Genomic DNA, 12,853 nt, shown 5'->3' with positions numbered 1-12,853 from the left:
GCCGTGATTGAGAAATTAAAGCGAAATGAGTGAAGGGATTTGCGAAATTAACACAATTAAAATGAGAATGGGACGCCAAGGGCCATTGCTGGATTTGCTGCTGGGCATGCAGTGACAATTGCATGAGTGTACTCAATATATCGAGGCTAATGTTCCGGTTTGCACGCGTGGCGGAATATTGGCAATCAAAGTGCTGGGGGCTGCAATTGCAAGCTTAACGGAAACTTGAAATGCAACTGGAGGGGAGAAAGAGAGTTACAGTGGGGCCTTCAAAATACTTGTAGGAGACTTCCACATGTTCGCGGTGAGACTTCCACATTCGTGTTGAAATGGATCCACTAAATTTACTGGGTTTTAGGAAGGAAGCTAGATGATGAATTCTGCATCAGCAGATTTGTTGTTTACCATATTAAGTGGCCTCATTGCAGTCGGACGCTTTTGAGCTTTGGGAAAGCTTTGAGAAAAGTTTAAAAAAAGGCGGATTCGGTGGAAGGATTAATCTTTTCGCAGTGAGATCACGCAAAGCAATCTAGAAAGATTTTGATAGAATCCATTCTAATGGATATCACCAACTGTGCGATAATTTATAAAGGTCGTTATTAAGGGGGGATGGGGTCATATGTAGAAGTTAACGCAAATGAGGAAAGTTTCTGATTGCCATTCACTTGGGAGTGGCCAGGAACGATTCTTTTACATATGACTCACGCAGCTCACGACTTCCGGTTTTAGACCAAGTATCCACTGGGTAGCCAACAGACATCCGTTTGAAGGCGAGCTAAAGTGAGAAGGCGAAGCCCGCTTCTGCGGTTGTGCGTAGGGCTTGGGACCCACCACATAAAAAAACCTCCCCAATGAAAAAACAATCAGAGCCTCGGAAGAGAAACCCCCCTTTTGATGACGACCCCTGCAAACGAACTAAGGAGAATAGAGAAGGTACAATCTTCTACAAGAGTGTACAGCTGCTGGCGTATGCCGATGCCATTGATATCATCGGTAGTAACAACCGTTCTGCCTTTCCAGACTAGATAAAGAAGCGAAGCGTATGGGTCTGGTGGTGAATGAGGACAAGACGAAATATCTCCTGTCATCAAACAAACAGTCAGCGCACTCGCGTCTTGGCTCCCACGTCACTGTTGACAGTCATACCTTTGAAGTAGTAGATAGCTTCGTCTACTTGGGAACCAGCGTTAACAACACCAAAAATGTCAGCCTTGAAATCCAACGCTGAATCACTCTTGACAACAGGTATTACTTTGGACTGAGTAGGCAATTGAAAAGTAAAGTCCTCTCTCGACGAACAAAAATCAAACTCTACAAGTCGCTCATTATTCCCGTCCTGATGTATGAAGCTGAAGCGTGGACGATGACAACATCCGATGAGACGACTCTTGGGGTTTTCGAGAGGAAAATTTTGCGCAAGATTTATGGTCCTCAGAACATTGGCATCATATATATTAAGTTTTCGAAATAGGTTAGGTCAGGTTAGATTGATCTCGTGCTGCAGGCCACGCATAGACCAGTTATGGTCCTTAGCGATACCAGATGCAGTGCCTGCACGTATTCCCTGAGTAGTAGTCATCGTTTAGGATGCCTGCGCTTGACGTGAATTTTAAGAAATTATGAGGCTTCACTGACGAGGAGGAGATTCCAACTTATAGTATTGTAGGGCCCCTAAATACTTAAATCATTGTCTCGTTAATGCAGGGCAAACGCACAAGAGATGCACCACCGTTTCCTTGGTACACTGACCCTTGACACTTTCTGCATTTCTCCCGATCTGACAGCCACATCTTATACTCGTATGCCGCTACTAGGCTGTGACCAGTAAGAATGCCAACCATAGTCCTACAGCAACTTCTATAGAGTGCCAGTAGGAACCTTGTGTATTTCCGGGGTACCGGTTTTACAACCCGGTAGATCCTTCTAGCGCGCTTTAATTTTTTTTTTTTTATCATGCAACTGTTTATGTCGCCGTACAGACAGTCCATGGGTTTACCGATGTCAATAATGTTTTCGGGTGCCAGCTGTACACCACTCTTGGCAATCCCGTCTATGATATCGTTGCCTGGTCCTGGCACCCAGTAAAGGTTTGGCAGCATATTCCTGGCGACACTCTCCACTGCTGTCCTGCTCCTCAAAACAATTTTAGCCAATATTCGAAACGTTTTCGGAATGAATGTCCTTATATTTCGGAGCGGCCCTTACTAAGTAACGATATAATGTTGCGATCCAAATGCGAATTTTCTTACTTCATATTCACATTGAAATTCCCGATCAAACAGCATCGAGAGAGATTTCGTATTTCAGAATTTCGTTTCCAAACCAAACGGATCTACATAAGTCGAACATTAGGAATCCCACTAAGATCGGTAAGTCTGAGTCAACATCAGTATGTATCGTAATATAGATTTTGTAAAAATGTAAACATTTTGAGGTTAAAATGAATACATTTAAGGTTATGAAGAAGTGTTTGTTAAACGAAAACCCGATATGTCAGCCATTTTCGTGTGAAAAATGCATAATTTATACAAAAAGAAGAGGAAAGGTGTTGAATTCTGAACTGATATTGACACCTCAAAATTATCGAAAAAACAATTGCACTGATTAGCACCAAAAATGATAGTACCAACCAGTAACGTGTAAACAACAACAGGTTAAAAAAGCCACAATCAACCTTTGACTAATTTTCAACTTTAACGCATTTCAGTCTCTCTTCTTTTTTGAGCTCTGCGGCTGGTAGTTGACATTCTCCCAGTACACACCAAAAACAACTTTTACAAACAAGTTGACAACAAACTATCGCAACATGGCCAACAAAATTTTTCTATATTTTTTGTTGTTGTAAGTGCTCTTTTTTCCATATAAATTTATGCATTTCTGCTAATGAGCAATTTAGAACTCAGAGCGGCTGAGAGCCACTCGCCAACAGTATTTGATGAAATTTGGCCAAGCTGACTGATGGTTGACAGTTTGACTACAGCAAACAACAATTGAAAGTTATGCGTTTGGACGATTCAAACGCAGGCACTCAGGCACTCAGGCACACATAGACATACTCCCTTAACACACTCACACTCACAATGTATGTGTGTGTGTAACTCACCTAATGCTGTCGCAATTAATGCGAGTCCACCGTGTCGTATGATGAAAATGCGAAAGTTTATTACCCACAATTGGAAAAGTTTTATATGTAATTAAAAGTTCCAAAATCGCTTCCAAGCATGTGGATCTTATTTGAAATTGCTCCTGCTCGTCAACCATATTCTCATCGTAAACTTTATTGATTAATAGCAGGAATGTCATAAAGTACTCTTCGAATTGTTGACGTGTGGTAAAGCCAAAAATTGATAATCTGCAATAATAGTAAATTATGGGTTTTCATATTAGAAGCAAGCACATTAACACACATACATTTGTTGCTAATAAAGTTTTTATGTTAATAAGCATAGTAGATGTAGATGTATATATAATAAATGGTGTGTTAATTGCCTCAACTAAGTTTGCGTAAAAGTCATAATTATTTAGTTAATTAAATTAATGAGTCAATGCTCTTGGCGTCGCATTGTAAATGAGTAAATTTAATGAAATACCAACTAAGTTGCGCCACAGACTGTTGCAGGCATTAATAAGCAACGCAATAATTCGATAATGATGTTAATTAACACTAGAGTGTAGAAAAAGTGTTGGGAGAGTTTCTATCGAGAGCATAAAAAATATGATATATAGAGGAGAATATGCCACGAATAACTTATTTTGGAAAAATATGTGCTAAATTTTTCAAAACTTTGTAACCCTCTTATATCTTCGAAACTTTATTTTTTTTGGATTTTGAATAGATAATTCAACAGAAAAAAAATTAATTTTTTTACAATACATTTTATGTGTCAAATGTTTACTCAAGCACTTTTGAGGGTTAATTCGTATAAAATAATCGTTTTGAAAGTATAATTTAATTTAAGTTAAAGTTGAAGTTCATGTTAGATTAAGTTATGTTCAGTTCAAGTCAACTAAGTTGAATTAAAGTATGTTTAAGTTAACTAAGTTCAAGTTTAAGTTTATTAAGTTAAAGTTAAGTTACGTTAAGTTTAAGTCAAGTTACGCTAAGTTCAAGGTAACCTAAGTTGAAGTAAAGTAAGTTGAAGTAGAGTAAGTTTAAAGTAACTAAGTCTACGTTAAGTTATGTTAAGTTTATGTTTATTAAGTTAAAGTTAAGTTACGTTAAGTTTAAGTCAAGTTACGCTAAGTTCAATTCAAGTTAAATATAGATTAACAATAATATATTCAAGTTAACTTAGGTTAAGTTTAAGTTAAAATAAGATGAATTTAAGTTAACTAAGTTGAAGTTTAAGTTTATTAAGTTAAAGTTAAGTTACGTTAAGTTTAAGTCAAATTAAATTTAGATGAACTATGTTCAAGTTATTTTAGGTTAATTTAAGGTAACCTGAGTTGAAGTAAAGTAAGTTTAAGTTAACTAAGTCCAAGTTAAGTTATGTTAAATTTAAGTTTATTAGGTTGAAGTTAAGTTACGTTAGGTTTGAGATAATATAAATTTATGTTAACTATGTTCATGTTTAGTTAGGTTAAGTATATTAAGTTGTGTTTAAGTTAACTATGTTCAAGTTATGTTAAGTTTAAGCTAAGTTAAATTAACTTTTGTTAAGTTCAAGTTAATTTGGGTTAAGTTTAAATTTATTAAGTTGAAATTAAGCTACGTTAAGTTTAAGTTAAATTTAAGTTAACTATGTTCCAAGTTTAGTTAGGTTTACTTATGTTAAGTTTAAATTAACAAAGTTAAAGTTAAATTTAAGTTAACTAAGTCCACGTTAAGTATATAAGTTTTCTAAGTTGAAGTTAAGTTACGTTAAGTTTATGTTAAATAATTATTGTTTATTATATAATTTTGTATTTAATTTGATTTTCCTTAATAGTAAATAGCATTCAAAAATAATATATTTCAAATCAAAATGACGCACAAAATGGAAAATAACTTAAACTAGCAGGAACGAAATATATAGCTCGGATTGTTCACAGTACACCGTTAGAAGATGGTTGAAACGGATTTAGTTTCACTGAAAGTTATGGATTAATGCCAATTTTTCTGATTTTCTAGAGCTTTCAAAGATTCTTTTGTTAACTGTATATAACAAGTATACCAACTTTTTCAGGACCACCAACCCTTTTATATGTTATACTTTGAGACACCCCTGGTAAGGTTCTGAACAAAGTTATCGACGATCGAGCGAGAGTCGAGTTTATGTAAAAGGAACGAACCAGGAGCATTATTTGGTCAAAGACTATCAACTAGGCAGCATTCTTCAAATAATTTGCAAGTTTTTTTCTGCTGATGCAACATCAACAACAACATGCTTATATTCTTTCATGATCTTTTTTGCATATTTTGAACAGTAACACATTTAAAACTCACAGACCTTTCGAACACTTTCAAAATCACCAACCACTTTTTCTGAGCAACTTTTTACTAACTAGTGAGTATGATGCAACTATGTTGCAACAACATGCACATGTAAGCAACACTGCACAATTTGTCGCTCCTTTTCGGTGCATGACTTCACACAATTCCGCCTTGTCTCATGTTTGTAGTGGCAACGACATTTTGACAAGTTGTCTGCAACAGACGAGATAGTAGTTGTAACAACAACAGCAACTAAACTGAAACCAAAACACGAATTATCTGGATGATAAGACGGAAATTGTTGTTGAGCTGCTGTTGACAATGACTTTGGCAAGCGAGGCAGACAAAAATGGAACTAGTCTACTAACGGTACTAAAACATGTGTGAGGCATTTTGACTTGTTGGATAATTTAAATTTGAACTTGGTTGACCGATGTGTATTAATGAAATAAAAAAGAGTCTGTATGACTTATAGAACCAGAGACTTCAGATCCCCATATATCACATCTGAAATATCAGTTAAAATTATTATATGACCTTGAAAATAACAATGTCTATCCTATTTTCTTGTGACGGTTTCTTTAAACTGATACAACAACAAGCGTCAATACTTCGACATCTACTTCCAACATTCAGAGAAGAAGCTCTGCGAGAAATCATATGTCTCAAAAGAACTGAAACTGAAGCTTACCTCTTCACGAATTTCCGTAGCACATCGACATCGCTGAGACTCTCCACGGGAATCGTTGGCAGCTTACCACTCGAAGCGGCTGCCGTTGTTGCTGCTGAGGCCGTTGTTTGTGACGTTTGACCAGCACGTTTGGCCGGTGACAATTGTTCTATACGTAATTCACGTTGTTGTTGTTGTATTATTTCGAACGGTGTTACGGCATAAGCATAAAACTGATTCGTGCGCATCACTGCAGTGCCAATCATGGATAAAATGTGCTGCAAAGAGGAGAAGAAAAGAGGTAGATTTAAAACAGGCAAAGAAGACAACAGCAACAATTGCAAAAAACAGCATAATCTCTACATTTCTCATGTTCCGCCAACTCACCATTGGTATTTGGATGCCACCGGCATTGCTGCCATTATCGAACTCCGCACGCACCCCACTTGCAGCAGCACCGCCAACCGCACCCGCAGCACCTGAAGTCATACCGCTGCCGCCACCACCACTCAGCGCACCGCCTACACTGCCCAAAGAGAAGACACCTTTGCCTGAGCCACCGGTGAGGTAGGCGGCTGAGAGATGGGCCGCTCCACTCGTTGTCTCCTCGGCGCGCATCTCTATCAATTTCGCTATGAAAACAGCCTGCGGTGCGTACGCCTGCAACAGGCGTCCGATGGCAACATCACTGTCTTCCGACGCGTTGTCTTTTGTTTGCAAAGCGCACTCCAGAGCCGTGGCTGCCGCTGCGGCAGACAATGCATTGAAGATATTCTGCTGCTCACTGTCGATGGGTGTGTCGCCATCGGCACTCGCACTGCCGTCGACCACTATCGCTTGTTGCCTGTAATGCTTGTAGAAGATGGTGTGTTGCAGTGACTGCCTGGCGGCCAATACCAAGACGTCCAGCACACGGCACAACAACAAATTACGCTGTTGAGGCGACAATAGGCTACCAGCAGTGGTGCTGGGATTCTGTGCTGCCGTAGCGGCATTACCTTCCGCCATTGCTGTTGTTGTTATTATCGATGCGGCACTTGGCTTTTCCATTTGATTAAGTTCCGTCCAGATGAAGCGTTGTTGCAACAATGCCGCAATACATTGCAACAATGCAAGTGTGTATTGTTGTTGTTGTTGGCATTGTTGTTCCTGTTGTTGCTGCAGCAGTTGCTGTGCCTGCCAGCAACACCAATCCAAGAAGCCCAACAGTGTTGCCACATGTTCGTGCCGCAGGAGTTGCTCGCGCACAAACTTATCGATGAATCTGGACTCGATGTAGAGCAATGCGGTGTCCTCCACTTTCTTCACCTGCTCCAACAGTGTGGCCACACTGTCACATAAGTAAAAACCATCGGCACTGACCACACGCCCCTCGGTATCACCGCTTGTCGGCACCGCCTCCGCCGTAAAACCAGCGCTCGGCGTTGCCATAATTGGTATGTGTAGGTCTCTACGGTTGCCTGCTGCGGCAATTTCCTCGCTAATACGTGTCATCAAGACGGCCAGCGTAACGCGCACTAACGGATTCGGTTGCATGTAGTGTATATGCGGATTATGTTGTATGCAGTTGTTGCGAAAGGCGGCCAGCATCGCTTGCATTGAGCTGGCAATTGCATGCCGCAACACTCGCGCCACCGCGAACTCAACGCTGCTGAATATTTTGTAGAGTTTTTGTTCGGATTGTATCTCCAGCAGAATACGCGATAGTTGTTGGGCGCCATAGTCCGATTGTGCGGAGAATTTAATTAACTGCGAGTGGTTGGCGAGAAGACAGCGAGGTGTGGGGGAACAACGGAGAGGATGGCAATTTGTTTGCAAACAGATTACAACAGGAAATATGAAAAGAAGAAAAATTAAAAAAAAATAATATTATTTTATATGAAAAAGATGGCAAGGCATGAATTAGTTGTGAATCCAGCGCATGCAAAGTAATTGTCTTCACTAGGGTTCTTGTGATATACTTCATGAAAATGCTTTGGGCGCAACACTTAACGAGTTGCTTTTCGGATCAGATTTTTAAATAATGTTAAGCGATCTGCAACTGAAGGCAATGACTCAACGATTCTCAGCTTAAACTCGAAAACCTGCATGCTATGAGCTAGTCACAGTAGCCTTTAACCTTAAAAAGCACTGTAAACGACTCTTAAAAACTCCGCAATACTCCTACACACTTATGCTTAGAATACTCTATGAGGTATATATGCATAATAACGTCTGAATTCTAAGAGATATATTGACGAAAAGTCGTTTAATATCACTTTTTTACGAAAATTTGTATATAATTTTTGGGCCTTATCACTCAGAAATATATGTAATTAGAAATTGATTACCTAACCTCTCTTTTTCTACCATCAATCGGATCTTACATTGTCAAGTACTAAAACACATCATTTCGATGAGCGTATATCCGAATCCAAGTTGACAATTCTTGGCCGGATTAAAGTCTCGATTCATTTGGAAGCAGAGGCAGTTCCTTAACGAATTCCTCTCCTCTCTTTAACACTCTTCTCTGTAATGCTGAGCAGCAAAAGTTTACTTTTTAATTACTACAAAACATCGGTACTGACAACCCTGAGTTTTGAGAGGCTCGAGAGTGAGAAGCGGCCGACTCGTCTCTATGGTAGCGGGCGGTAGAAGCGGTGATGACTGTTCAGTTACATTGAAATTTCATAAGGTAGGTTGTATGGGCTCTCTCCGTCTATGGTCAGTGTTTGAACTGTCAGACAAAAGAACCCCTCACTAACACATTCATAGCAGTAACTAAATACCAGTTCCCATCTGGTTTGTAAGAACGTGCCACAACACGTGATGACGAAATCTGCATCCGAAATGCCGACACCTTTGTACACCTACAAAATGAGGTCACCATAATTCATGTTAAGAAACACAAGATTTCTTTAGAGATACTTCAATATAGTGTTGAACTACCTACAACATTTGTTGGTTCAATGAAAATGAAGAGAGGGATTTCAGAGGCATTCAGCATTTATTTAAATGAATATGTATTATGGAACAAGTTCCCTAAATTTTCACTTTTTTCAATCTTCACCGCATTTTTTTGGGCAAAGAGCTAAAAAGAGGGCAAAAGACCGATTCTTCCAGGTTCAATAAGCAATATCAAACAAAGGTTGCCTATTAGATGGGCTGTCATATCGGGATAAATGCAGGAAGTGGGAGGAATGCAGGAAGTTTCAAGAGCAAGGCACCAAAGAAACAGTGGAGCATCTCTTGTGCGTCTATCCTGAACTAGCAAAACAACGCTTCAGGTATCTACGATAGGTTAGAGGAGATATCGTTAGTGAGGCCTCATAAACTCTTAAAATTCGCGTCAAGCGCTGGTATCCTAAACGATAACTATTACTCAGAGAATACGTGAAGGCACTACATCTGGTATCGCTAAGGACCATAATTGGTCTATGTGGGGCCTATTGGCCCACCAGAATAACCTAACCTAAATGCATTTTATCAAAAGGTGCAGTTCAGGTATTTATGCTTGAATAATTCTCATTAGAAAAAGGCGCTGCCATATTGATATTTTGTATTTTCAAAGTTTCAAATGTCATACGTTTTATAAGAGTTTTGCAAGACTTGTACATTGAAACTTATAATTATTAGTTTGCAATTAAAAGTTGGCAACCCTAAACAATTAAAACATAAATCATACAAAAATTAAAAGCAAGAGTTTGATTAACTTTCTATAATAATTGCAATATAAATCCTGTATAAATACAGCGCACCGATCACCGCAATAAAATTCTGACAGACAGAAGACTTTAATTGAAAAAAATTAACAAAAAAATATTTAAATCAAACGGCTCAAAATAAAGTGATTTTAGAAAACTTAATTAAATTATGACCACAACAAAATTTAAAAAATAACTGAAATATGAATAAAGTGCTTTTTTAATATACATATATTTTTTTATTTTAATTTTTGCCAATTTTTGTTAACAAAAATTCTGATTAAAAACGGTAAACACTTTGTCACTTTGTATGCGTCAGCCACTTGATTTGTGAAAAATTCGTTTATTTGAATTGAACAGTTGTCGGTTGGTTGGAAATTGCATTTTTAAATGCGCAGTCACGGAATTAGTTGCATAAAATATTGAAACAGCAATTTAGTTAAGCACCTTGGTAATTGCATGCAGGCATGCAGGCTTGCCAACTCACATTTTTTTCTAATAATATTTCCAGTGATTTTTATGAAACAAAAAAAAGGCAATACAAAAGTAAAACAACAACAACTTGTTAAAAATAACTGTGAAACGTGATTGCGCGAGACTTGAAATATGCAAATGAAATGCCATACTGACATTACAACAACAATGAGAGAGCAATAAGAGCTACTAATAAAAACGCTCCACTGTATAATCAATGAAATAATTGGCAAATAACTATGAACACAACTAAAAGGAAATATAATACATGAGCAAATGCAAGAGGAGAGCACTACAGGAGCATGGAAAAAACAAGGAAAAATATAGAAAAAAATATAAAAAAAATATAAAAACAAAATATTTCAAAAAAATAAATAAAAATATTAAAAATAAAAATAAAAATAAATAAATAAACAAGTGCATGCCACTAATGGCGAGCAATTATGCCAAGGGAACAGCAAAAAACGAGTGTACATGACAAGTGAATGATTCCAACTCATCACTGCTTAACCCCAGCTAGAGCGAAGTGCCACCGTTGGCTGATGGGCAACAAAGCGGAAGCGTACAAGTAGCGCTCAAGCATGCTAGCGATAAACTCACCTGGCTCAACAGCCACTTCTCGTCAATTATGCGCTGCTGTAGCTGCAGCTCCTGCTGTTGCTGTTGCTCCTGCTTCAGCGCTGCTAATGGTTGAGCAGCCAGTTTGCATTCTTGAGTGTCCAACAACAATTGCTGCCAGCTGCTCAATAACGGTGATAACGGTATGCGGAAAAGAGAAAGAACAAGCAGTGGTAAGTAAGAAATATGGCGATATAATGGGAAAAATATAGAAAAAGTAATGTAAAAAGACAAAAAACAAAAACAATCAAACAGCAAATCAATGAATTGAAAATAGAAAGTGCAGTGAGTGATTACTGGCACTCAGGTTTCATTTTTTCAATTTCATTGAAAAGCGCTGAGCACTGCGGCAACTTACAAAGTCGCTGATGAGCTGTTGCTGCCCAGCGCCGTTAGTGAATCCCCAGCCAATTCCGTCAGTTGCTGCAATAACTGCTGACGTTGGAGTGGCGCGGCGCTGCAGTTGAATACAAGCCGACGCGCTAAGCGTTCCAAACGCACTTGCAAGGCGCGCGCATTGTTGTTGCGCGTGTGTAAGCGCTGCACTACTTGTAGACTAAGTAGCGCCATTTGCAGATTACAACCGGTAACGGAGGTCCTTGTGGCGTTGCATAAGCGGAGCAGTAGAGGCGGCAGCGCGCGTATCGAGTGCTGTGGCGAAAAAGAAGAAGAGAAAAATATTGAGAGTTTGAAAAAAGAAAACAACAACAATATGAAATATTAACAACAACAAATATTACAAATAAAGGCTGCAAAATAATAAGCACACATACCTTGTTGAGCGCATTAGCATACTGCAGCAACGCTCTCAACCATAATGCGTCCAATGCGTCTTCCCGCGTCGCCTGCGTTGCTGTCTGCGCGGCAGCCACTTCACACAAATCGCTGATTAATTCGAAATTCTCCGTAATTAGGAAATTCAGAAACGTTGCATCGCCCAACTCCAGCAATTGGCGCACTTGTTGCGTTGACCAGTCGCGCGCATACGGCTATAAGGTAGAGAGGAGTGGGAGAAAGCGAGGGGGTGTTAAAAAATTTCGTTGAAAATAATTATTAGACCACAAATTGAATGAGTACGCGTAAAAAGTGAATGAGAATGCACAAATTAGTGTACGAATGCAAATCTTCGGCTAGACAAGCGACGTGGCGGGTAGTGGATGCGGCCTGAGTTCAGGCAGTTAACTGGAGCACAAAAAGCTGTAGAAAATTAAAAGCGGCAATTCGCGTGAATATGCACACGAGTCGCTGCATACGCGACGCAGCGAGTGGTCAGCATATTTGCGCAGCCTAAGCGCATTCCAGGACCGAACTGAGAACTATGCCGCCGCCGTTGCCGCAATCACGTGGCACTTCAAATGGCGCTGTAATGAGCGCGCTGAGGCAAACGCACGAACTACTTGCTACCCGCCGCCCGCTTTTTCGTCGCTTCTGTCGCAGTCTACATGGCTGCCGTACATAAAGCATTTAAAGTGCAGTTAGGACTTAATTAAAATAGTTTTCTATGTGATCGCATAAATCACGAAAATTAGAATGGACTTAGGAAGAAAATGTAGATATGAGGCTAGTTCCGGACCAGTTGGTAATAGTTGTAGTAACTAGTCCCAAAATACTACAAAAATAGAATATACTAAAAAAAATAAAAACGTCATATACTATTTATTCCAAATCAATTCCCGATTATTTGCTTTATACGAAAAGGTTTTTCAAAAGGGACGCTACAAAAAACCGATAGCGACAGCAAACGATGCCATATTTTTCCCCGCCCTTTTGACATTTCTCTTCAGTAAGGTTTGCTATTTCATTATTGAAAAATATACGATCCAACAACTAGTCGACACAGTAAAAAATGTTCCCAAAATGTCACTGAGACAAAGAAGTGCCGAGAGTGCAGTTTCGAGAATATTGCTGCCGCTAGCGCATCTATTGAGGAAGACCCAAATCAGTCCGTTCTCAAGCGTTGGGCATCTCTGTGACGTTGTTGTGGCGAATTTCGTG

The 12,853-nt window shown here is 39.2% G+C and overlaps 1 protein-coding gene across 2 annotated transcripts in view; it reads right to left on the bottom strand.

The window, feature by feature from the left end:
- Positions 1–12,853, bottom strand: part of LOC105217216 (uncharacterized) — a 154,120-nt gene that overhangs the window by 63,802 nt on the left and 77,465 nt on the right. For both annotated transcript variants that reach the window (XM_054225839.1, XM_054225840.1), the window contains 6 exons: positions 11,632–11,847; positions 11,217–11,509; positions 10,841–10,979; positions 6,471–7,832; positions 6,105–6,361; positions 3,104–3,352 (listed from right to left, as the gene is read on the bottom strand). In XM_054225839.1, the coding sequence (XP_054081814.1) occupies positions 3,104–3,352; positions 6,105–6,361; positions 6,471–7,832; positions 10,841–10,979; positions 11,217–11,509; positions 11,632–11,847 (2,516 nt within the window). The remainder of the gene's footprint in view (positions 1–3,103; positions 3,353–6,104; positions 6,362–6,470; positions 7,833–10,840; positions 10,980–11,216; positions 11,510–11,631; positions 11,848–12,853) is intronic.

Source organism: Zeugodacus cucurbitae, chromosome 2, assembly GCF_028554725.1.
Source record: "Zeugodacus cucurbitae isolate PBARC_wt_2022May chromosome 2, idZeuCucr1.2, whole genome shotgun sequence".
In the NCBI taxonomy this organism is placed as follows: Eukaryota; Metazoa; Arthropoda; class Insecta; order Diptera; family Tephritidae; genus Zeugodacus; species Zeugodacus cucurbitae.
Note: the sequence above shows the minus strand (reverse complement) of the source record. Positions and strands in the feature narration are given on the sequence as shown.